We start from the raw sequence: 25,810 nt of genomic DNA, 5'->3' as shown, positions 1-25,810 counted from the left end.
TTCTAACATTATCCTGACTTGAATAAATAATCATTTGTATTTTATTTTTAGCATACAGCTACTTTCAGCAATTTTTGTTTTTGTAACTCCTTGAATTCATTAAGAAATCTGCTGGTTGGTCTTTCCAGTGTCAATGACCTGAAGGTTACTTACCTTCTACCTGTACATTTAGTTCTCCCTTCCCACAACCCCTTGGGTCTACAGTGAAATTAGCTGGTTGACCTGAAGGTCACTTACCTTCTACCTGTATATTTAGTTCTCCCTTCCCACAACCCCTTGGGTCTACAATGGAATTAACTGGTTGACCTAAAGGTTACTTACCTTCTACCTGTACATTTATTTCTCCCTTCCCACAATCCCTTGGGTCTACAATGAAATTAGCTGGTTGGCCTGAAGGTTACTTACCATCTACCTGTATATTTAGTTCTCCCTTCCCAGAAGCCCTTGGGTCTACAGTGAAATTAGCTGGTTGACCTGAAGGTCACTTACCTTCTACCTGTATATTTAGTTCTCCCTTCCCAGAAGCCCTTGGGTCTACAATGAAATTAGCTGGTTGACCTGAAGGTCACTTACCTTCTACCTGTACATTTAGTTCTCCCTTCCCACAACCCCTTGGGTCTACAGTGAAATTAGCTGGTTGACCCTCCTGTCCATTCTGTAGACCATCACCTTTGGCGGTAACTTTACCAGCATCTACTACTTCCAGTTTTATTGGGTCCTCTGAAATTCAAAAAAAACAAGTTGTTTAGAATATTTCATTGTTTTCAAGAATAAATATTTCTACTTTTTCTAGCATCTACAGTGCTGTCCATGTGAGTATGAGTTATATGTTAATACAGAGTTGAGAAAGTTTAGGAAAAAACAAAAACGTTACACTACACTTTGCAATTTGCACAACCGCACAAGAGCACTACATAACAATACATTATTTGACATCACAGTACAACACAAAAAGCCGACATTACAAAAAAGTTACCACGGACAAATAATAAATGTATTCATTACCAAGTACTGAAAAGAAATAGAATTGTTAGTAAGTGCAGAAGATATCGATTCATAAACAAGTTCTCTTCTTCCACTTTTGATTGAGAAACAGACATGTTTCGAACAAATCACTTGTCCAATCTGACAGAACGATCCAAATTTGTTGGAGGTGTTGAGTAACCAGCGGTGTGAAAAAGTTAGCTTCAATATATGTAACTTCAGGTGTGAAAGTACTTGTCATTAAACTGTCGATCCTAAGCCAAGGTAGGAAAATATGACATATTCCACCAATTTACAGCGACATCATCACAGAAGGTGGACAGTTAAAAGCATCACATGCATCTACATCAGAGGCACTCGTTCTAGTTTTTGTATCAATGTACGACAGTTTGAGAGTGTTAAATGTTAAAGACCATTGACTATGAAAACTATACAGTGTAATTTCTACGAAAATGAGGTAGGTGAAGTTTCGAGTGTCAATCAGACGGTGCGCTGTTTTGTACGTCTCCCACAACAATCCTTGTTTTGACTGACTTAAACAAAATACAGACACTGATGTGATACACTGTATCAAATTTAAAATATAAAGTGATACATTGTTTCTAACTTGGAAAACACAAAAGAAACATTTCTGGCATAGTTCCAAAATCAGATAAGACAAGACAAAATGTGTTATACCATGCACAGCCAGTTCAACAAAAACAATATGGAAATATATATATATACGCTACATCATTGGTTCTGCTGGGTTCGAAATATGAGTCAAAACGCCTAAAACTGCCATTGCTTTCCCCAAATTTTTTTTATATATTACTTCATTCAGCCAGAAAATACTCATGACCTAAGGGTTGTCATTACTAATCTAGTGACTCGTCGTGACAAGGCCCCTTAGGTCACTTGTATTTCTTGGCTGAATGAAGAAAAATATTGGGGAATAATATCTAAATGTATGTGATTTTACTGTCCGTATTTTGTTGTGTAAGTCGTAACAAAAATCATTGTATTAAAGATCAAAATATCATGCTACATAATATGCCATATATTCTGGTTATCCGAGTTAACAAAAAAATCATGGTTTGGTCACTAGTAGTACTGTTTGCATGTCATATTTAGGGCTGGAAGTAAGGACCAGAATAGTTGAGAATGGTAGCATAATGACATCACACACAAAATTACCACTGTGTTCTCACTATACAGTTTTATCAGGAACTTCCAGTAATCAAAACATACCTATAACTAATATGTAATGCTTCTTTTCAAAACAGGTGAAGTTCTTTAAAACACATTTTGATCACAACTTCATACAGTGCCATACATTAAGTGGCCATGACAAAATTTTAGCCATCACTTTGCGAAATCTTGGGCACCGTCTTGTGATCATTACATGCAAAATGGCCGAAACTTCAGTAACCAGAATATGGCATATCTAAATTATTTTTCTAGAACTACAGTATCAAAAAGACCACTTTTGCATTAAAAGAATTTCTATAGAAATGTACTGTGTTAGAACTTTTGTCAGCTGAGATAGACAATCTACAGCTACAGAAACAGAAGCGTGTTATTTCTACTGTGAAAGTTTTGATGGCTTGGCTTTTCTAATTCTTACCCTCCTCCTCATCCCTGACCTTGTCAATTTTGAATGGTGAGTCTGGAAATGGAATGGGTGAAACGTGGATGGTTTGGTAAGACATTTATGACAGTGGTGAGTATGATGGAATGTCTTGATTCCATGTATGACACATAAAACATTGAGATTTGGGAAAAAACAAAGGATTTAAACATAGCAACATACAATTACAAACATTTTATGTTGATGATGGTAGACAGAATTCTGAAATGAAGTATATTATATGTATGTATTGCATTGATGAAATATTAATCAACTCAAAACAGAACTCAAAAATAGCTGAGCAATGAAAGTGACGGTCAAGCAAGCACAACATGTACCAGTAACTATTACGAAAATCTTCAAGGTAAAAATGGATAAGTAAATTTGCTTTAAACAAAGACAGATGTTATGTAAAAGTGAAAGTTGAAAATCTGGAGAAGTCAAAGTTTACATGTAGAGATGGGTTAAAGGTGAAATGTTAGACAGGGGTCAAATTGAGCAAGGTCAAAAATGAGGTGTAAGATAAAGGTCAAGTTATGATACAGAATAGAGTAGGGGTCAAAGTTGAGACGTACGACAGGGGTCAGTTTAGAAATATGGTAGGGGTCAATAATATACAGACCAAGGTCAAAGTTTAGTTGTACGATAAGGGTCAAAGTTTAAGAAACAGGGCAGGGGTTAAAGTTGAGATCTAGCTTTGGGGTCAAAGTTGTCATGTTGGGTAAGGGGTCAACGTTGAGATATATGGTAGTGTGACAGCGTAAGGGGTCACTTACCTGTAACATCTTGACCAGACCACTTGACAGAAATAACATGAGAACCAGCTTCATTAGGTTTAACCAGAACTGTATAGAATTGTCCCTCTCTAGTGATAGTAACAGGACAATGTCTATAACCATCAGTTGCTAACACTTCTAACTCACCATCACCAGCGTCACTTGTATCAACTGAAAATATACCAAAAATATATCAATCAAAATATTTACATGTACAGTACAAGATTTAACAAAAGTAGTCTTCTAGAATAGCAATACTGTACTATCATTTTTTGTACAAATTATGGTCTGCAAGTAAGTAAAATCTACCAAGTTCTCTGCTCATTCTGCTAATGTTTTGCTATGGTTGGTAAGTAGGTAAAATCTATTCCATTTCCCCAGTCATTTTACCAGGGTTCCGAACAAGTATTCATATTCAGGAAATTCAATACACATGTAAAATCTATCTCTGAGTTCCCAAGGAACTCCCACCAAAACTATGATACAATTCAGTAAGGTATTCAAATCTACACATGTTTTACCAGAGTTCAACTTTCTACTAGCCACGTTTAATATAGTCACACTATTTTTCTCTAAGTAAATAAATAAAATCTTACTTGTAAATGTTGCCTCGTCTCCAACCACAATATTTTCAATGCCCGAGACTTTGACTTTTTCAGGTTTAGGGCTGAGATCTGGTTTGACCATGATTTCAAATGGAGTGCCTTTCACGATTTGACCTTTAGCATAGACATATACCTAGAACAAGATAAAATACACAATACATTATTATACATAGCATTCCTATGATTAACACTTTCTGTAAGTTTGTCATATATACAAAATCAACACTATGTATACTCTTAGGAGCCTGATGCACAGTTTTGAAAATTACAAATTTTTAAAAAACGTCTATTGACCTGTTATAACTGTTTGGTAAGTACTGTGCTATAAGGTCAGATAAAAATTTAAAAAAAGCAACAGGCAACCTAACCCATCACATTGGGTAGGGTTTTTTTTTTTTTTTTTTTTTTTTTTAAATGGGAAATACCCATTACCATATAGGTTTGAATCAACTTACTTTATGTCTCCCTAGCTCTGTAGGTGTGACGGCAGTATTGGCTTTTGTTGATAACCCAACCTGTGATGTCACAATCAACTTACTTTATGTCTCCCTAGTTCTGTTGGTGTGATTGCAGCATTGGCTTTCGTTGATGACCCGACCTGTGATGTCACTACGATGGGACTTGTTTGAGTTGGACCTTCAACGCTAGCAGCAATAGAATCTACACTCATCTTTGTTTCAGCTGATGCAATTTGAAATGAAATCTAGAAAAGATACAATCAAATAATATATCATAAAAGTCATAAATTTCCAGGAGATTTAGGGGGCAATTAATTAAATATCTTCTTCCTGGAGTATTTTAATTTCTAATACATCTTAATGCTAAGACTAATTTGATTATTCAGGCTGTATAAAGCTTGCTGGGCAATGTCAAAAAAAGAACTTCCAAACTGCATAAAATTGATCAGTTCACCTTGCTGTGAATAATTTATCATTTGGACATCCCTAGGAACATCTCGAAAAAATCTCAAATGAATTTACTTCCATCTTTGAAAAAAGTCTGCAATAACAACTTTAAAACTTCTTTCAAGACTGTTTGTACTTACAACCCTTGCAGCAGTTATGTAAAGATACCTGTGATCAGAACTTGTTTTATTAGTGGTGGACAATTAAAACAGGTTTTGAAAGTGCCGAAAAGTCATCTCCTTATCACGCTATCAAATTTACATACACTGATACAAAAACAAGAGCAAGTGCCCCTGATATAGATTCACGCCACGCTTTATCAGTTTGTGTTTTTAAAGTTAGCCATATCGTACACAAGATATTACAGGCTTGTAATTGGCCACTTTATTCTCACAGTAGTTCATTAATATTCAATTAGTTAATTATCAATTTGTTTACAGCTGGGAAAATAAGCTATATGGTAAATATGACAATATGACTTAACTTTCACAGACATAAATAAAACAATAAGAATATTGCCTGAACCTACGTCAGAGGCTGTTTTGCATCTGAATGTATATCAATTTGATAGCATGATAAGAAGACTTTTCGGCACCTTCAAAACATGTTTTAATTGTCCACCACTGTTTTTAATTATTCATCACTGTTAAAATGATGTTCTAATGTATCCAGATGCATTTCTACTTCTAGACATCTGCTACAATGGTTGCATAAAAAATTCTTCCGTCCTTACTTTTTCTCCAAGTGTAACATATCTGGTGGTTCCAGCTCCATCATCTGTTGTCGTGGTTTTACCCTCTGTTGTTTCAAACTTCATATCAGCAAAATTAATTGTCATCAACTCGGCATATTTTTGGGTTGGTTTCTTGGCATTTTGGAAACTTGCAGCGTAGGCCATGACAGCCAATTCCTCTACTTCTGGGTTGGCTAGTTCTTTAGCAGTCAGAGGAGGGGACAGTCCAAGTTTCTTAGATGCTTCAATTCCTATAGATAGATATGTCAGATTAGGGTTAACAATTTTGGTGTGAAAATCGCAACATATGGCAGGTTTGCAAGTTCCCTATTGTCTTCTGGCATAGTTAGAGCAGCTGGTTTCAAAGTATAGGTTTACTCAAAATTTCATGTTGTGTAATGAATTTATCACTGAAAGTTAATAAGTTATATCTTAATACCAGGTTTGAGTTCAGTTTATTGCAAGTGATGGTTAAGTATGCTTCAGTAAGTTGAATATTCTGAGTATCTTTCAATATATGCAGCAAAAACAAACTACGTCCAACACATTTCAACTCAGCTTGTGCCCCTTTATATAGAAACAACTGAACAAGCTAGGACTCTGCATTTTTGACAGAAAGGAGTCACACCCTGATATAAGTCACTGATCAGACTTTCTATTTACTTTTATACAAAATTAATGCAAACTGTTATACAATTTGTTTCTGTGGTTCACTATATAATGATACTTACAATGCTAAAAACCAAACAAAATAACCTATGTCTTCATTAAATTACAGACAGTCTACAGTTCAACATATGAAATATGTTAAAACATTACGGAATTCTACACCATATGAAACGACTGACGTCTTCCCCAAGTACTGACATGGTTCATTTTCAAATATGAAAATATACTATTGCAGTTACTAAAGTCTACAGGACACTATATGAAATGGCCGATGTCTTCACCAAATACAGACATGGTCTTCAAATGTGAAATATGTTATTACAGTATGGAATTTTATACCATATGAAATGGCCGATGTCTTCACCAAATACAGACATGGTTTTTAAATGTGAAATAAGGTGTTACAGTATGGAATTCTATACCATATGAAATGGCCGATGTCTTCACCAAATACAGACATGGTCTTCAAATGTGAAATAAGGTGTTACAGTATGGAATTCTATACCATATGAAATGGCCAACATCTTTACCAAATACAGACACGGTCTACAATACAGTTCCACATTTGAAAACGTTATTACAGTTCTGAGTTCTACTTCCTCATGATACAATCTTACCTGTTGCAAACTTGAGAGAAAATGACCCAAGATATTCAACAGCATACTAATATAACAGTATGCTAAAAGATTATTACCTTACAGCAGTTTGTTTATCCCGTGTCTGTATTTGGTAAAAATATCTTTGATGGAAAGACAGCAACTCAGCTGTACTAGAAAGACACCTGTCGATGTCTTAGAATACCTGTCAATGTGTGTGCATTTTTTGACTATTGCCTGACTGATAAGGGTAAAATTTAAATGGTACGGGGCAGGAAATTTGCCTCAAAGGCACATCGTCAACATATTGTCACTTCTGCTTTAGATAAATATTCTGCATTCAGAACATTTTTAGTCATGCTTTGGTTTGTTTGTTTTCTTTGGGGTATTTAAGTTTGTTCCTTTGAATTAGCATAATGTATGACATGTTTTGCATAATTTATGCAGTAATTTGCTTAATGTATGCAAGTACATGTATTTGCGTAATATATGCAAGAATCAGTTACTCAATCACTATTTGTGTTGGCATGTATATACCTGGAAGGAAAATTTGTCTGTCTGCAAGAATTAGGTAAGCGTTTGTGTGAACTTCATGTTTTAGGATTTATTCTAGTCTTCTTTGTGGATTACTTTGTATTTTTAGTTGAAATATCAACTCTGTATGGTGTATTGTCGGGGAGACTTCATGAGGAAGTATGTTTTGCTCCGATGGTCGTGAGTGACATTTTGCCACATTACAGGATTTAGTTCTGCTTTGCTTCAGTCTGCTTGCTTTTCTTGGTTTCTTTTGATAAAACCCACCTTTTTCACAGTTTTCAAGCTGATTGCTTCTCTCAAGACTTGGCCATTCTGGACACACCTCACCACATGCATGACCCAAAGCACATAGCGTTACACCATCATTCCAGTCAGACTGCAAGCAAACATTGAAAACACAAATATAAACTCTGTATAGGTACAGGTACACAAAAATATGTTAAGGGGCATAAGCTGAGTTTATAAAAAAAAAATTGTGGGGGGGGGGGGAATATAATTTGCTTGGGGGTGGGGGAGATGTAATTTTTTTTGGGGGGTGTAATTTTTTTGGGGGGGAGGTGTAAATTTTTGGGGAAGGATGTAATTTCATTCTTCTTTTTTTTTGGGGGGGGGATGTAATTTTTGCTGCATATTCAAAAGTTATTTAGTTTTTTTACTTACTGAAGCATACTTAACTATCATTTGCTATTGACCGAACTCAATCTGATATAAATTATAAATAGCCTGATGACATCATTTTTATACATATAAAAACATGTTAAGGGCATCCCTATTATGCAGTCAACTTTAACGGCCCACTTTAAAAAAATGATTGTACATTAGGTGAGCAAAACAGTTGTCTGACAAAGTTACAGAAAAAGTTGGTCCAGAACAAAAGAATATTCCTATGTAATCCTCATGGCTTCACTGATACGATAACACTAATGTGAAAACCTGGGATTGAAACCCTGGCCTTTAATATCTAGCAATGTCAGAAGACAAAAAAAAGGCTTGCAATGACATTAACATTTACAAACATAGTTGAATCCAGGTTTTATGTGAGTATTTACATTTCAGTAAAACGCTTGTAAATTCAGCTTGGGACACTTTAATGTTGACATTTTCATAACTTTTTTCAGTCGTGGATCAAATCAGCGGAACAGGCATTCTTTTAGTAGTTGTTGGGATTGTATAGCTGAACAGTAAAGTGACTTTATAGAGGATAAATAGTACATCAAGCTAGGGGGTCCATTTTCAGGGTTTAGTGGGGGGGGGGAAAGAACCCTTAGTATAATCGAGATTGACAGATAAGTCTCTGTCTTAGATTTGCCTGCATCTTGATTCTCACCTGGAAATTCTGTACGTTCAATTCTGGTACTTTTCGTCTCACCCAGTTAAGAGTTGCATACCAACCAGGACCTTCACGTTTCAAATAATATGATAGATAGGTCATTCCACTAAGTTCATCCATGATGTCACTGCTCATATCCTCTGGCGACAACACAAGCGGTATGTCAAATTTTTCTTTGGCGGTTTTCATTGCCTCACTACAGTTTTCTAGTTTGTTTGATCTGTCCAGAGTTCTCCAGTTGGGGAAAAGTCCGGGTTGACAGTAGTCAAGTAAAGCACTGTAATTTGGGAAACGAACGGACGAAAAAAGAATGGGATAAAAAAGAGATGAGAGTGACAAAAATTATCACAAAATGTAGAATTTTTAACATCATGAATTATGAAAACATTTCCAGTTAGTTCAGCATATAATAATATATTTATACAGTGAAAAAAAATTGTGTGTTTCTGAAAACACTGCCTCAGAAAATAGGGTAGGTATGGCGGGAGTTATTTAATTTAATTTTTTTAATTTTTAAATTTTTTTGATTTTTGAAAGATATTGCTTCGACCCAAAAACAAACAAAATGTCAGTCAGAATATCCCTTCTGTGATAGTTTGATGAAATATGTACAGACATCACTGGAGAAAGAAAACAGACGTACATGAAGGTCAAAAAGACAAAGAGTTTCTTATCTTTTTGTTTTAAATGTTTAATTAAAAAAGTTTATTAGGGTTGGAAGCTTAAACTCGGGTCGGTCAGATTATCTATATTTTTCCCGTTTCTCATTAGGCGTAAAAAAAATTGTATGGGTCTGATTACATTCAATTTTAAAATAGGTGGGGTAGGTAGATTTTATTATATATTTGTTCATGTGTGAGTGTCTAGTTCAGGTTTTCCATAGTTTTCCAAATGGTCTCTGTGTTGTTTATTTCTTCCTATCAGATATACAGCCATTACAGATTGGAAGAACAGTTTTATATTGACTTTTTAGGTTGATGTCAGTTTCCAACCCACACTTTTTTGCGAGACTTCATGATTTTCTTGATTTTATTATTATTTTTCTCAAATATGTAAAATAAAGTTTAGGGTAACCGGAACCAGACAACTTTTTTATTTGGCCTTACCTGACCGACCCAAATTTTCAGCTCCAACATCAAAATAACATTTTTTTTATTTACATCCGCCCTTAATATCTTGCAGAACAGTGCCCTCTCTGGCAAGAATAAGCAAGTGTCTGGACTGTTCACATCATCTACAGTCATGGTGGTGGCGACATTTGTTCAAGAACAGAGCATTTCTTTCATGATGAAAATTATTCACGTAGACGGCTGCACAGCCTCACACAATGTGCGCCATTAGTATTGCATTATTTACTTTTCATAAACTTTGAGCCCTGTTAGTTGTGTATAAACTGCAAAGATATCAAACCACCAGGCTTACCTGAGTGCAACGCCATCATTCCAATCTGAGGAGAAATTTTTAATAGTAAGCTCAGGTAAGACAGCTCTGATCCAAATCATCATAAGTTTCTTTGGTGGTACTTTGACTGTCTGTGATCCAGAACTTGTCGATATTTGGTACTTTAAAATTAACCTCCATATCAGTCCTAGAATTAGTTTCATGTTACCCCCAACGACATCTTCATTTCCTGCAAAAAAAATATAACAAAAATGTAACATCATTATACATGACAGTAAAACCTGTTGTATATAATACCAGCATCTACATTTTAACATAATAATTTAATTATTTGAAGTTATTTTCTGATGGCAAGTACAGTATAAATTTTTCCAAATCAGTAAACATTATTGGGTTGATGGTAAATAAGTTGAAGAAGGAAAAATTGTCTGAAAAGATGTAAATAAACTTGTGAGTCATTCAATGGCTAAATTAATGATGTTACTATTCATAGACCAGGAAGTGGTATATAGAAGTGCGCCCTCATAAGACAATAAGTCAAGATGCTCTTGTTTTTAGCTATTCTTCCCCATTGATTTTTTCAAAAACTTTTCCACACATACAGGAAAATATCCTCATTTTTTTTTGTCTACTCACTAGAATTTAATTTGTTAGGATTGGTTAATTTATATCTAGTCAGTACTTAGATGGTGATTTCTTTAGTACTTTAGAGCAAGTGTGTATGTGGGGGCAGATGTCATTTGCTTGTTCAGATTGGCTCTACAGTTGTCTTCACTGAAGTAGGGAGAGTTATTTTTGTGTTTTCCCATGGCTCTGCAGACTGCATGGACTGGACAAACACACAAAAAACAGACCAATGTGGAGGTACATAAGTGATGTGACCAGAAACAATTCTCTTCTTTTTTTTTGGGGGGGGGGGGGGAGAGGCTATGCAGAAGTGCACAAACACAGACACACACACTCACATACATACATACATACATACATACATACACACACACACACACACACACACACACACACACGCACACACAAACACACACACGCACACAAACAAACAAACACACACACATAACATCATATCAATCACATCTATTCATGTATCCTGTATCAATATCTTGGCAACACTCAAGAGCTTGGGTGGAACGGTTCTGTTCGTTTATCAACTTTTATGTCATTTGAATTTGTACAGTTTCAATATCCACTCTAAGTGGCTGACAACCGTCACGTCTGCAATTTGGTAACATGTCAACATTTATGGCACGATATCACAAGTTATCATAAACGTCAAATACATATGTTTATCAACTCAGATCAGTGATATGCATGTATACAGCAGTATTTTGTACACAGGTTTGAATGGTTATTAATAGCTTATAACTTAACTTGACATAACACTTGAAAGAACACTGTCAACATTTCTATTGTCAAATTTTCAGAGGTGAAACAGTAAAAAAATAAATCGTTTGTATGAGGAGAAGTGGGCAGGAGGAGCGTAATAATAATAATAATAATAATGATGTTATTTTTAATATAGTGCTTTCCCACTCTGTGCTCAAAGCACTTTACAATTATTACCCCTGGCTCGGATCTATATCGGCACAAAGGCCCTTTATACTTCCTCAACTCCCTGGGGCACATACAATCCACTGCAGCCTTTATAAGTGCATAGGATTAAAGCATTCACATTGCAACCTCTATGCTACCACTGAGGTAGCTCTGAGGGAGGAGTTAGTTGTGTTAGTTGGTACAAATCTATGGTCCAGATCAAACCAGTTTAAATAGTTTATGCATAATATAGAATTGACAACTTTATGGCGAGAATGACATTTTATACACCATATTGTTGTGGTGAGAGTTTACTAATGATCACTGAAAAGTCCACTTTGATGGTTCTCACAGAAAATTCATTTTATTTGTGCATAAAGGGGTGACCTTTGATCCTTGACTTCTTGAATTTATTTATCAATAATAGATTCTTTGTATGTGTTCTATGGTGTATGTTCCCAGGTTCGAAATGTCAAAAACTATTGTGTCAAAATTATTTATGCATAAATGTGTGACCTTTGATCCTTGACGTTCGACTTCTTGATTCTTTTTATCAATGACAGATTCTTTGTATGTGTTTCTATGGCGTCTGTTGCTAGGTTTAAAATGTCAATAAAGACTATTGTGTCACAAGAAAATCTTGGTAAGGTTAAATATATTATCTAAATATACACTGTAAGAAAAAATTACTCCATTCCACAGTCAACTTATTTTTCAATTTGTCTATAAAACTGAATTGGAAACCATTCATTTTGGATTTAGTGAGAGAAAAATAATCCAAACTGTTTCTCGTACGGTTGACAAAGTAAAATCCAAAAAAACTGAAATGAAAGTAAAGAAAAAACACAGGTGTCTGAGTAATAAATACTATGAATTAATTCATGTGGCAGACTGCATATATATGACAGGACTCCATAATGTTGAATTCACAGTTCAAACAAAAAAGTCATCTTTCCTTCACAGCCTTACTAGTATCTAGGAAAGATTGAAACTTTGACACAAAATTGTTCACTTTTTTGCACATATACTAAAATTTTACGGAAAGACATAGACTTTGAGACAAAATTGTTACTTTTTTGCAGACGTTCTGGAATTTAATAACTTTTTTGCAGACGTGACAGAATTTTTGCAATAATTTTTGCAGACTTGCTTGAATTTTTAGGTACACACATGGGGGTTCGACTTTGAGACAAAATTGTTACTTTTTTGCAGACATGCTGGAATTTTTATAACTTTTTTGCTGACATGATAAAATTTTTATAATTTTTTTTGCAGGCATTCTTGAATTTTTAGGGAGACACCTAAGGTACGACTTTGAGACAAAAATGTTATTTTTTTTGCAGATGTACTAGAATTATTGTAATTTTTTTGCAGGCATTCTTGAATTTTTAGGGAGACACATTAGGTACGACTTTGAGACAAAATTGTTACCTTTTGTAGAGGTACTTGAAAGTTTTTAGGGAGAAACACAAGAGTAGGACTTTGGTACTTTGATGTATTATGGCTGCCATATTTTACTGATATTGATAAGCACTGACATGTTTTAGTAGATATTTTTATTGATTGGTCAAACCACCACATTCAGTAAATTCCACATTGAAGTGCTGTAGTTATAGATGCTCTCTCGACCTGGTTATGTGGGGAAACACCCAGTACAATGCTGTGCTGCTAAATTTTATAGTCCCCTAGCATGTTTAAGAGTACCAACAACCTGTTGAACTATGACCTCCACTGTGACATCATAAACTATCAATAATTTATACAATTACACCATGGTGATAATGGTCTAACATCTAAACTTTAAATGATTAACAGCAATTATGGATATTAACTGTCTACTGAATGATTAACACCATGGTTGTGAACTGTGTAATATCTAGACCTTGACTGATTAATACCATGGTTGTGAACTGTGTAATATCTAGACCTTGACTGATTAATACCATGGTTGTGAACTGTGTAATATCTAGACCTTGACTGATTAATACCATGGTTGTGAACTGTGCAATATCTAGACCTTGACTGATTAATACCATGGTTGTAAACTGTGTAATATCTAGACCTTGAATGAGTAACACCTTGTTGTGAACTGTGCGAAATCTAGACCTTGACTGATTAATACCATGATTGTGAACTGTTCAATATCTAGACCTTGACTGTTTAATACCATGGTTGTGAACTGTGTAATATCAAGACCTTGACTGATTAACACAATTAGAACACTGTGATTACAAACTCTATCAAGACCCTGAACAGTTAATACACTTACATATATAAACTGTCTACCACCAAGACCCTCGAATAATTAACACCATGGTTGTGAACTGTGTAATATCTAGACCTTGAATGATTAACACAATTATGGATATAAACTGCCTACCATCAGACCTTGGATAATTAATAGTTATATGGCTGTAATAATTTATGACAGACAATGGGCTGTCATTGAATTATGCTAAACAAAACCCACTCTACAATGATCAACTTTAACTTGAAAGGAATAATAAAACATACAATCAATCCTTTTCCTTATCCACCCATTCAATATATATTGTCAAATGAATGTTAATTTACCCAAATATGAGTTGAAGAGGTGAAAATTGGGCTTATGCAAATGAGTAAACTTGTCTGCATATATATGTATATTATTATTATGGTAACCCAGAAGGGACTGTCTGCATTTGTACACACATGGCGTTCTAAGGTTTAAAGTCACTTTCAATCATTAAATGGGCATTTTATTATTTATTCACCAGATATAATTTTTCCTGTCTGTGTGATGGCACAGATGTTGATGATATCCCCTGGGGACCAGCAGATGTTATACATTCTGGGACAAAGCATTCCATTCCTTGGTGTCTGGAAACCGATGAACTCTTCACCTATATTGCCTACCAGGTCTTTTTATCTCCTGGTATACCCACCCATATTATGAGGTACAAAGGTTGCAAAGTCATCCTCTATCTATGGATTATGTAAACAATATATTAGTCACCAATATTTCATTCCATCTGTGCTACGAGTCTTACAACTGAATTTAGTCAAATATATGATGCCGGATTAAACTCTGTCAAACATCGAGAATGTCCTACCCGGTACTCATTTATATCGCTCAGCAGATTGAATTGCATCATTGGGTTGAAACTCTTACTGATTAGAACGATGAAATTGAAACATTTGCATTCATCTAATTGTAACCATTTACATGTATTCATTTACTTGATGGTTATTGCCATATGTTGAAATAACCCAAAATCAGGCAAATATACCTAAAACTTGCCAATCGACCACATATTGAAATAACCCAAATTGGGCAAATTTATCTAAAACTTGCCAAATGACCACATATTGAAATAACCCAAAATCAGGCAAAACTATCTAAAACTTGCCAAACAACCCCTATAAATGGGCCAACACAAGCCAAGAATTAACTTAACTGTACACCTTATTTCAACAAAGAGGTAGGTTTACAGAGTAAAATTTGTGATATCAATTAACAAAAACCATAAGACTTAAAATAGATGAACAAATACAAATTTCAAATCAGACATGGTAAAAATATACACAGAAGTAAAATTAAGCTGAAAACCAACCAGGGGTGAACAAATCCACTGGTCCTGGGTCCGGGACTAGCGATTTTTTTGGGCAGACCACACAAATTTTATCTTGTCTGTCTGGTCCGTTGTAACAGTACCTTATTGTTAATAACTATGTTAAAAAGTCGTCTGAATATACAGATTCATAGATAAGACTTAATGTTTCACATTAGTGGGACCTGGGACCACTAATTCTTTCTGTAGGACCACTGGATTTTTTAAGGCACTGGTCCGGGGACCCACAGTTCACAAAATGATTTGTTCACCCCTGCCAACCAATGTCTATTAAAATATAGATTGTCCAATACAAATATTATCAAAAAGTAATCAGTACCTACAAGTCAAAATTATATTTAGCTCCTAGATCCTGTCTGGTTAATAATTAACATAGAGTAAACTCAAAGATTACAAGTAGTATTAACCTTCTGATATCACGCAACTAGTAATCACGCAAGCCTGAAAGTCGATAATGCTGAATTATATGGTTGTTTATGCTTAAACATTACACATCTGGAAATGTCATTTTTTATGACTGGGGGTGGACGCTTGAACAATAAAATTGAGTTCGCTGATAAAACTAGAATCAATCCAACTATGGTGCATAGGCACCAAATAAAATCAACAGGTTGTACCTTTAATAATGAAGAAGATGTGTGTATGTATCAAACGACTGCATTAACAACTCTAGCCTGAAAGTTGATATGGTTGGTTACGCTTAAACATTACACATCTAGAAATGTCACTTTTGATGATTGAGGGTGGACGCTTGAACAACAAAATTGAGTTCGCTGTTAAAACTTTCATGAAAAAGATGCATGTATGTATCAAGCGACTGAGCTTGCACTATTTGAATATTGATGTTATCTTGAAATATTTCACATTACGATTTGAAAATAAAAGAATCTGAAACTGAAAACGGAGATGACCTTTGACCCCTGGACTCATGTAAAACTGACTATGAATTGTGAGTGTAAAAAAATGTCTGAAAATGTTTGAGTTTTTACAATTTTGAAAACTGGATGGTCATGGGTTTAGCACGTTGTTTAACCATAGACAGGGGTCTATGGTTAACCTTCTCTAAAGAACACAGGGAAACACTTGAAAGGGAGTTCGGTAGAATAATGCAGTTAAGTTTTCACATACCAATGAAGATCACCTCTCGATATTTGATATTTGTTTCTGTGCCAGGTTTGACCCATATATATTTACAGCAAGCTATAATTCCAACAAGTGTGGTAAAGTCTAACTAAAGTACTTTGTACACTCTGAATAAACTTGTATGGGTGTAACTTTACAAACTGAGAGTGTTTGTTGAAGCACATAATGGGTGTTTACTTCGACTAAAAGTGCAAAAGTAAAGGCTATTTCCTTTCATTGGGTCAAATTGTACACATGGTTTTAACATTCCATTCAACTCTGGAGGCGTTCACGTTTACTTTTCTAAACCGACCATTTCCAATACATAAAGTGACACCATTCGTGACACCATTTTCCTTGAAGTAATTTCAAGAAAGTAGTTCATTTCATGTGAACGTCTTTTCAGTAGATATACTCATGATCAAAAGAAAAAGTTGTTGATCCATATAAATAAGACGATTGGATTTTCTGCCCTGCCTATAACACTAAACCTAGCCACTATGTGAAGTATAATTGTGGCAGGGATAAAAGGTTGCCATGGGAACGAAATGCAGGTAGGTCATGCAAACTAATGGTGATTATTATACATTCTACACGTCAATATTGGTAAATAGTGAGAATATATATGTTGAAATGTTTTTTTTTTAAACCTATAGGTACATAGCCTAGAATCTAATTATGTGAGGGTTTCACTGCTGCTTTTCTTCCTCCCATTCCCAGGCCTAAAGAAAATAATTGTTTGGTTTCGGTTACCCGACCCCACCTAGCTTTTCGCTGCTGACCCTAAACTTTTAAAAAAAATGTATCACGAGAAATGCGGAAACTGACATCAACTTAAAAAAGACAAAATAAAACTGTTCTTCGAATCTGTAATGGCCATAAATCTGATAGGAAGAAATAAACAACACAGGAGACCATTTGGATAACAATGGAAAACCTGAACTCGACACTCACACATGAAAAAAATATGTAAATAGTAAAATACAAAATCTACCTACCCCACCTATTCTAAAATTGAGTGTAATTGGAACCACACAATTTGTTTTATTAGGTCTTAGCGCTTACTGAGAGGGTTGAGCTGTATGATGTAAACATGATGACTGTATTTTACATTGCTGCGGGAAACCATAATCTATTTTTAGGTTTCAAAATATGACTGTTATAGCAAAATCCTAGGCTTGGTAGTGGAATAGTCAGAGCAAATGCCAACACAACTGGAGTTCAGGCCGATAGGTACACGTACTCTAAATTTTAGTACTACATGTACACTGGAACTACCAAATAATCAATTTAGTTCTTTATCGCTAACGAGTTCAAAATTAATCTCAACACATTTATACATACACACAGTTATTTCAATAGGTAGTAATCATATAGGGTCTATCTAGCCCAGCTGAGCAACAAGTGGAATTTCACTTAAAAGTTCAAATTTAATCTTAACGCATTTACACACAGTTATTTCAATAGGTAGTAGTAATCATACAGGGTCTATCTAGCCCAGCTGCGCAACAGGTGGAATTTCACTTTAAAAGTTCAAATTTGATCTTAACATAGTTATTTCAATGTGGTAGTAATTATACAGGGTCTAGCTAGCCAAGCTGAGCGACAGCTGGAATTCCCTTAAAAAGTTCAAATTTGATCTTAACATTTACACATAGAGACAGTTATTGGAATAGTAGTAATCATGCAGGGTCTATCTAGCCTGGCTGAGCAATAGGTGGAATTTCAGGAATGTGTAATTACAAATACACAAAGAAATACAAGTACTGCTGTCAGTTTTCAAAATTCTACCATCCCTCATTCTCTATATTTAGTAGCAGTAATATTAGTAGTAGCTATATAAGTCTAGAAACTGTACATGGTGGGCATGGTTTTCTACGATTGCTCTCTTCAGTTTAATATTCAAATGGCCATAATCTACCAAAAATATGACAACATCTCTTACTGGGGAAAAGGGTGAACAGTGCATATCAGTTGTAATCCATCACACACTGACAGGTGGGTTGTAACTGGTTACTTCATTCATGCAGTTGCTCGTTAATATTCAATTAGTAACGACCCGTGTTTGATTATGGAGGGAACTCCACCTTCAGTCAGATGGTAACTAAGTAAGTCACATGGCGATGTGATAATGTCACCATGTTTATATCCACACTCTAGTAGTATTAAACTACTGCTGTCGGTCGTAAGAACAGAAAACTGTGCTAGAGAAATCCATTTGAATATATGGTGGAGAGAGATGATAGAAAATGAGCCCTTAAGTTATACATACAGTTTCTAGACTATAGAAGCTACTACATGCAATACATGTAGTTAAGAATGTCTGCCGTATACAAACATTGAACTCTATAACCATCCAAGTTTATGAGAACCAATTGGGCTACTTTTTGTTACATATGCAACCTGAATTTCAAACTATACAATTCATCAAAATTGTTTCTGTTTGAACAATTTTTTTTACTAAAAGCAAGTAACAAATACTTTAATTACATAAAATACAGGATCTTTTTTTTAGAAACAAGTCTGAGCCAACACTGTGTGCTAAAGACGATAAAACATGCATTAATAAGCTTCAAAACTGAGAATATGCATGTTTTTCGAATCTAATCTGATAATCAGATCATAAAATCACTTTAGAATCCAACTACACAATGTACATGTACAGAAGTGTATAAACACATACAGAAATTTGACTTGATTTCTTATGAAATAATAGTTCAAATTTATTTTACATGAAGCTTTTCATTTCCCTAAGGGGATATCAATACCTTGTAACTTGCAGCAAATGCAACCCTTAAAATGTATAAACTCAGTTTACGCCCTTTAAATAATCATACCATTCATTTTAAAAGATGTCTCACATTGTGATGTGGCAAATTTAAACACTTCTGTGTTTACGTCATTCAAGCTCCAAAATGTCACTTTACCCCTTTGTACATATTTGTCAAACACTTTCAAATGCACGACATTTCAACATTAACTGGGTGGCAAGGATTTCTGTATCACAAATCTGTTTGCCGAGTTCAACATTTCTTAAATTTCAACATTTTCAGAACTTAAGTCAATCCTATAGGATCCTAACTAGAATTCTTTTGCCTTGTTGTTGTGTTATCTTGTTTGTGGTGAGCACATCCCTGACGATATTTGCCAAACAGAAATACTTTTTCCATCAATGAAGCTCTACTGGGATAGATTGCATGTAATTGAATTCCCAGCAGATATCATTCCATCTCATTTCATGTGTCTCAAGCGAGGCAGTCGTGATTATCACTGCGCACCATTTTTCATTATCTGAAATAGACTTTACCGCCTAAATGCGTCATAAAAATAACGAACATTCAATTCCTTGGTTGACACACTGACTATCACGACATACTGACTATCACTCCACACGTTATACATACATTTCAATAGTCATGCGTGAGAATGACTCAAATTTTTTGTTCTTTTGAGACCCTCTTGTATGAAACAAAATTTTATTATTGACAGGTACTAAGACAATACTGATAGTGCTGACAGTTATGGCTGACACAACAGTGAACTTTTCAGTTTTGTTTTGTTTTGTTTCGTTTCGTTTCGTTTCCAAAAAATGTTTTGATTCTGTGAAAAAAAATTTCATTTTGTAATAAATACATTGCATGAGTTTTGGACCATGAAAAATATATTTTCGAGTATCAAAAAAATTTAACTTTTGATTTCAATAATTTCACATGCAAAATGCAAAATTTGCATTTCCTCCATACTTTATTTTTAGCTCCTATTGTACTCACGAATAATAATGAGACTGGAATGAGTACCTGGTACTTGTGATTTTTTGCTGGTCGTGTCATCTCAGGTCTATTTTAGGCTATCTTTATCATGACTCATACGCTTATAAACGTTATCCAGGAGTGGACATAAATATCTAAAATTCAAGGGTGACATGAAATTATAAGCTTAAAATACCTTGTTTTTCAGTAACACACCCAAATACTAACTTTAGAAGCACCACTGACATGCACATTATTACTACAGGTAGCTTTTTAATATTAACATAAGGTATTCTTTAGATACAAATTATGAATGGTTTGTGATAAATACCCATTTTCAGTATTTATTGTCGAGAATTCTGTAATGTACTCGGCTAGCTTCATTCATATATAAATAATGAAACCTGATGCAAACTGTAGAAACCCGCATTATCACGATATTTCATTTTTAATTTTTCGAAGAAACAATATTTATATAAACTTCAGGAACAAAAATTTAGTTGAAATGACTTGAAAATGTTGGCATTACCATGGCAATGGAATGACTTTTATGACTTTTTAAGGTACTGCATAATATTCAAAGAGTGACAATCACAACATGGAAAAACCAAAGATTTCAAATATCAAATATAAAATTTTCTTCACTTGCAATGCTCGCTGTCCAAAATTCAACAAGGTGAAGATTTTACACAGGAAAACACAAGACTTCAAATGTATCAATATATAGCATTATACCATGCATGAGCCAAGTTGAACAAAAAATATGGAATATATATCCCCCATCGTTCAACATCATGACAACGCGCATCTCTCACAACAACGCGTGTCTACATCACTGGTTTTGCTGTATTTGAAATATGTCTCTTTTTAATAGTTTTACACATCATAACGTTCAACGTTGCCATTAATTTCCCTAATTTTTCTTTGATATTACTGGTGCTGATATAATTTTGTTGTTCTCCAATATTTTTCTTCATTCAGCAGGAAAATACAGGTGACCTAAGGGGTTGTCATTACTTGTCTAGCAACTCATAGTGACAAAGGCCCCTTAGGTCACTCATATTTTCCTTGGCTGAACAAAGAAAAATATTGTGAAATAACATCTCAGTATCCCAGTAGAATTAACAAAACAAAATTTTAGTTTCCGACCAGACAGAGAGAAAATGACATCCTTTCAAAACTACCTTATCAAAATATGACGTGTTACCTGCACTATTTCCTTTGTGCAACAATTCAATTAGGGTTTCATTTCAGATTCAATTCCTGTCTCATAATACATGTTTTCAAATGATGACAAGAATATCAGACACAGTACATTTCCCCCATTATCTACTTATCTATTCTAACCATTACAATCTTTGAATACAATTATTTGCTTTCAAAAGAGTTGTCGAATATAGAAAATTAAGAAAAAGTCAATTATGACAAATTATCTTTTATATATCTTTAATAATCTGTTACAGTAAACATTAAAGTTTAGGTTTTTCTGTATGTGTAGGAAGAAGCTTAAGATTAATGTTTGTATGGATATGTGTATCTACATTTGTATAGATAATGTTCTTATGTATGTATGTATGTATGTATGTATGTATGTATGTATGTGTGTGTGTGTGTGTGTGTGTGTATGTATGTGTGTGTGTGTGTGTGTGTGTGTGTGTGTGTGTATGTATGTATGTATGTATGTATGTATGTATGTATGTATGTATGTATGTATGTATGTATGTGCGTATGTATGTATGTATGTATGTATGTATGTATGTATGTGCGTATGTATGTATGTATGTATGTATGTATGTATGTATGTATGTATGTATGTATGTATGTATGTATGTATGTATGTATGTGCGTATGTATGTATGTATGTATGTATGTATGTGCGTATGTATGTCTGTATGTATGTATGTATGTATGTATGTATGTATGTATGTATGTATGTATGTGCGTATGTATGTATGTATGTATGTATGTATGTATGTGCGTATGTATGTATGTATGTATGTATGTATGTATGTATGTATGTATGTATGTATGTATGTATGTATGTATGTATGTGCGTATGTATGTATGTATGTATGTATGTGCGTATGTATGTATGTATGTATGTATGTATGTATGTATGTATGTATGTGCGTATGTATGTATGTATGTATGTATGTATGTATGTATGTATGTATGTATGTATGTATGTATGTATGTATCTATGTATGTATCTATCTATGTATGTATGTATGTATGTATGTATGTATGTATCTATATATGTATGTATCTATATATGTATGTATGTATGTATGTATGTATGTATCTATATATGTATGTATCTATGTATGTATGTATGTATGTATGTATGTATGTATGTATATGCGTATGTATGTGTATGATGTATGTACATACATACGTACGTATGTACGTGTGTGTATGTATGTATGCATGCATGCATGCATGCATGTATGTATGTATATGTATGTGCGTATGTATGTGAATGATGTATGTACATACATACGTATGTATGTGTGTGTATGTATGTATGTATGTATGTATGTATGTATGTATCTATCTATCTATCTATCTATGTATGTGTATCTATCTCTTTGTATGTGTATGTGTGTGTGTGTGTGCATGCATGTGTGCGTACGTACATGTGTGTGGGTGGATGAGTATGTACGTATGTATGTTAGAGAAGGGAATGGGGAAGAAGAGGGAATGGTTTGATGAGGTTTTGTCATTATCGTATTTAATTCAGATTTTTTCTGATTTATTGAGCAACATTTTAATGGGAACTGAGCACTAAACACAAAAACAAAACTATAAATATTGAATAATGAATATTACCAATTTTTAGTGGGAACTGAGCTCTGCTAAAGCACAAAAGCAAAACTGAATTTTAAATACATTTGTGTAAAATCAGACAATATCATAAATATGAGAGTAAAAACTGAAACCTTCTACTTTTGATTTAGACTAAAATTTCTCAATTTTCCGCAATCACGTTGATTGAAATTGTAACTTCAAGTGTACAACAAAGTGGTATACATTCTGATTTCAATATTCTGAATAAAGTGATTGACGTAATATAAAGATGAAAATATTATTGAATATTATATTATTCATCAAAACATGAGACACAATCCGTCAAAGGAAATACCATATTGTTGCCTGTTTTTGTTATCACTTTGATTTCAACACAATGTTCCAACAAATCTTTTCAATATACTAAATTACTTTTCTGCCATCAAAAGACCTTTATGTATACTGTGTCTTAGCAATCCGACAAGCTACATGTATATACAGACTATCACGCTAGAATGTTAAGTGCATCAGATGGTTTCCATGGTAACAGACCACCTGTTAGGTAAAAGACACTTGATCAATAGCACTGCAGTGTTCAGGAGATTCTATTTCCTGGTGTTTTCAATCCACTTGATTTACTGAAGAAATTTCATTACGCAAATACATCCTGTGTGAAGCGTTTATTGCCCCTTTCACATCGAAAGTGTAGTTCTTTAAGCTAAACAACATATTCTTAGCATAGTCTGGGCAAAGGTTTACATATTTCATCCAAAAAATTATCTTTTGTACGAAAATTTTTCATGAAATAAGAGGAAAATGAAATCATACATTTGATTAAATGCCTTCGGTGTTAAGATATTTTTTCTTATGTCGTTCCAAGGTACGGTTATCAACAGCTTTAATTTTCAGTTTTTATTTCTTTTGAATGCATTGCATAATTTTCAGTTGATAAAAGACTGCATTTAAACACTTTACCCGAGCGAAACAAAAAGAATGAGATATTGAAATCTATTTTGGGGATCAGATCAATTAAGCTTGGAGCACTAAAACATTTCAAATATTGTGCTGAAGTTGAATTTAAAATTAGACGCAAGGACCTACTTTAGGTAAACCTGCTACTGTATTTTAAATGAATACCAAGATTTTCACTCAAAAATTCAGTAAATTTGACAAGATATACAACTCTACAAGAAAAGGAATAGTTGATCAAGTTAAATTTTGAAAATTATTCCATTTCAAATTAATTAATCTAACTTCTAATAAATATTTAAAATGACATATTGTGGAAGTTTTGCAAAAAATTTGTACCATAATTCTATTAGGGGTGAGATCAATAGTTCAATGTAGGATAAACAAGTCTTCATAGAAGACAAACCCCCTGAAATACTTTACTTCTATGTGACTAAATGGAGACATTATTTTAAAAGAAAATTGGCTACAAATATGGCTGCCGTTCAGTAACATTACATGAGCCCAAAAATAGTGCTTGTGTATACTTCTTTTCTTCGATATTATGAGCAAACATGATTTAGAAGAAATTGGCGATGTGGTCTCAAAAGGTAGGTTGCATCTGATAATGTGGGTGTTTGAATGGCGTGTCTGTGCATTACAGTTTTTGAGTTATGCAAAACATATTAAAACTAAATTCTTTTAGTTAGGCCTCAGACCCACCCCACCCCATGTAACTTAATTGGTCAAAATTTAAAATTGGTTCAAACAGCACACTCAATTTCAAATTAGTATGTAGCATTCTGTTGTGCTATGAATACAAAGCCGGTATGTGGTTAGGAAAAATAACCTTTGTTGACACTTTAATGTATTTTAGTGCATTGCATTTACAATAGCAAAAAATTCATCCATTCTCAATTTGACAATTTAAAAAAAACCCAGATGCTATTGAGTCAAAAATCCCCACGGCTATCATTTGCATGCAGGTATGCCATAATGTTTTCAGTATCGCACTGCGGTGCAAATACCACTAGTATGTGTGTGCACCGGTGCAAGTAATCTCTGGTACATATGTAATGATATTTATTTCTCCTTGATTTAAAAAAAAAGTGGATACACAATTCAGAATTCCAATTCTGTATGTTTGACACAGAGAAAAATCAGTACATATGTACATGTGCCTGACTCTTATATTAGGAAATTTTATTTGTTAATGTTTCTTTTTACCATCACACAAAAAGAGGTTTCTTCTATTAGTTTCTGAAAAAACCATCATGCTAATATCACAAAACAGTGTCCAAAAAATGACCTATTTCGGTGTTTCGTATTTCAAAATGATGATGTACAAATTCAAACAAAATACGTCTGGTGCATTGGTAGTGTCGTCGTTAATACAACTGCCGACATCAGACCATGGACAAACAGAACCTGTTACAAACAAGGAAGTAAACAAATGAATTGGATTAATAACTACTGGCTCAACATGCTGGAACCGTAGAGACTTGTATCACACCATGGTTTGATAAGATCAGTTTTATGGCCTGTTCATGTGTACATAAAATGCTAGTGGAACTGGACATTTGTTTGTGAACATGAACTACTATGTAAAGTGGCCATAAAACTGTTCTTATCAAATAATAGAACATAATACAAGTCTCTATTTCCAACATGATGTGCAAAGTGTTATTAATCTAATTTAGCAGTTTACTCTCCCTGTTTGTAACAGGTTCTGTTCGTCCACGGTCTGATGTCAGCAGTTGTAATGTATGGTCAACTGTACACAGTATTGGAAAAATTGATTGCTATAGTGTGTGATCGTAAAATGTTATTGACCTTTATAATATTATTGCTACCTGTTACACCAGGGGACAGAGAGTTTGCTTTAAATTAATAATTAATA

At 34.1% G+C, this 25,810-nt stretch overlaps 1 protein-coding gene across 1 annotated transcript in view; it reads right to left on the bottom strand.

Annotated features, from left to right (window-relative positions):
- The window catches only part of LOC144442035 (filamin-A-like), a 50,682-nt gene that overhangs the window by 7,867 nt on the left and 17,005 nt on the right, over positions 1-25,810 (bottom strand). Inside the window, exons 2-9 of the mRNA XM_078131307.1 lie at positions 10,167-10,374; positions 8,742-9,021; positions 7,679-7,790; positions 5,613-5,863; positions 4,513-4,677; positions 3,966-4,107; positions 3,370-3,540; positions 574-720 (exon numbers count right to left, since the gene is read on the bottom strand). Coding sequence (XP_077987433.1) covers positions 574-720; positions 3,370-3,540; positions 3,966-4,107; positions 4,513-4,677; positions 5,613-5,863; positions 7,679-7,790; positions 8,742-9,021; positions 10,167-10,374 — 1,476 coding nt within the window. The remainder of the gene's footprint in view (positions 1-573; positions 721-3,369; positions 3,541-3,965; positions 4,108-4,512; positions 4,678-5,612; positions 5,864-7,678; positions 7,791-8,741; positions 9,022-10,166; positions 10,375-25,810) is intronic.

The sequence above is a fragment of the Glandiceps talaboti genome, chromosome 11, assembly GCF_964340395.1.
Source record: "Glandiceps talaboti chromosome 11, keGlaTala1.1, whole genome shotgun sequence".
NCBI lineage: Eukaryota > Metazoa > Hemichordata > Enteropneusta > Spengelidae > Glandiceps > Glandiceps talaboti.
The sequence above is the reverse complement of the archived record's forward strand: the minus strand, read 5'-3'. Positions and strand labels throughout refer to the sequence as shown.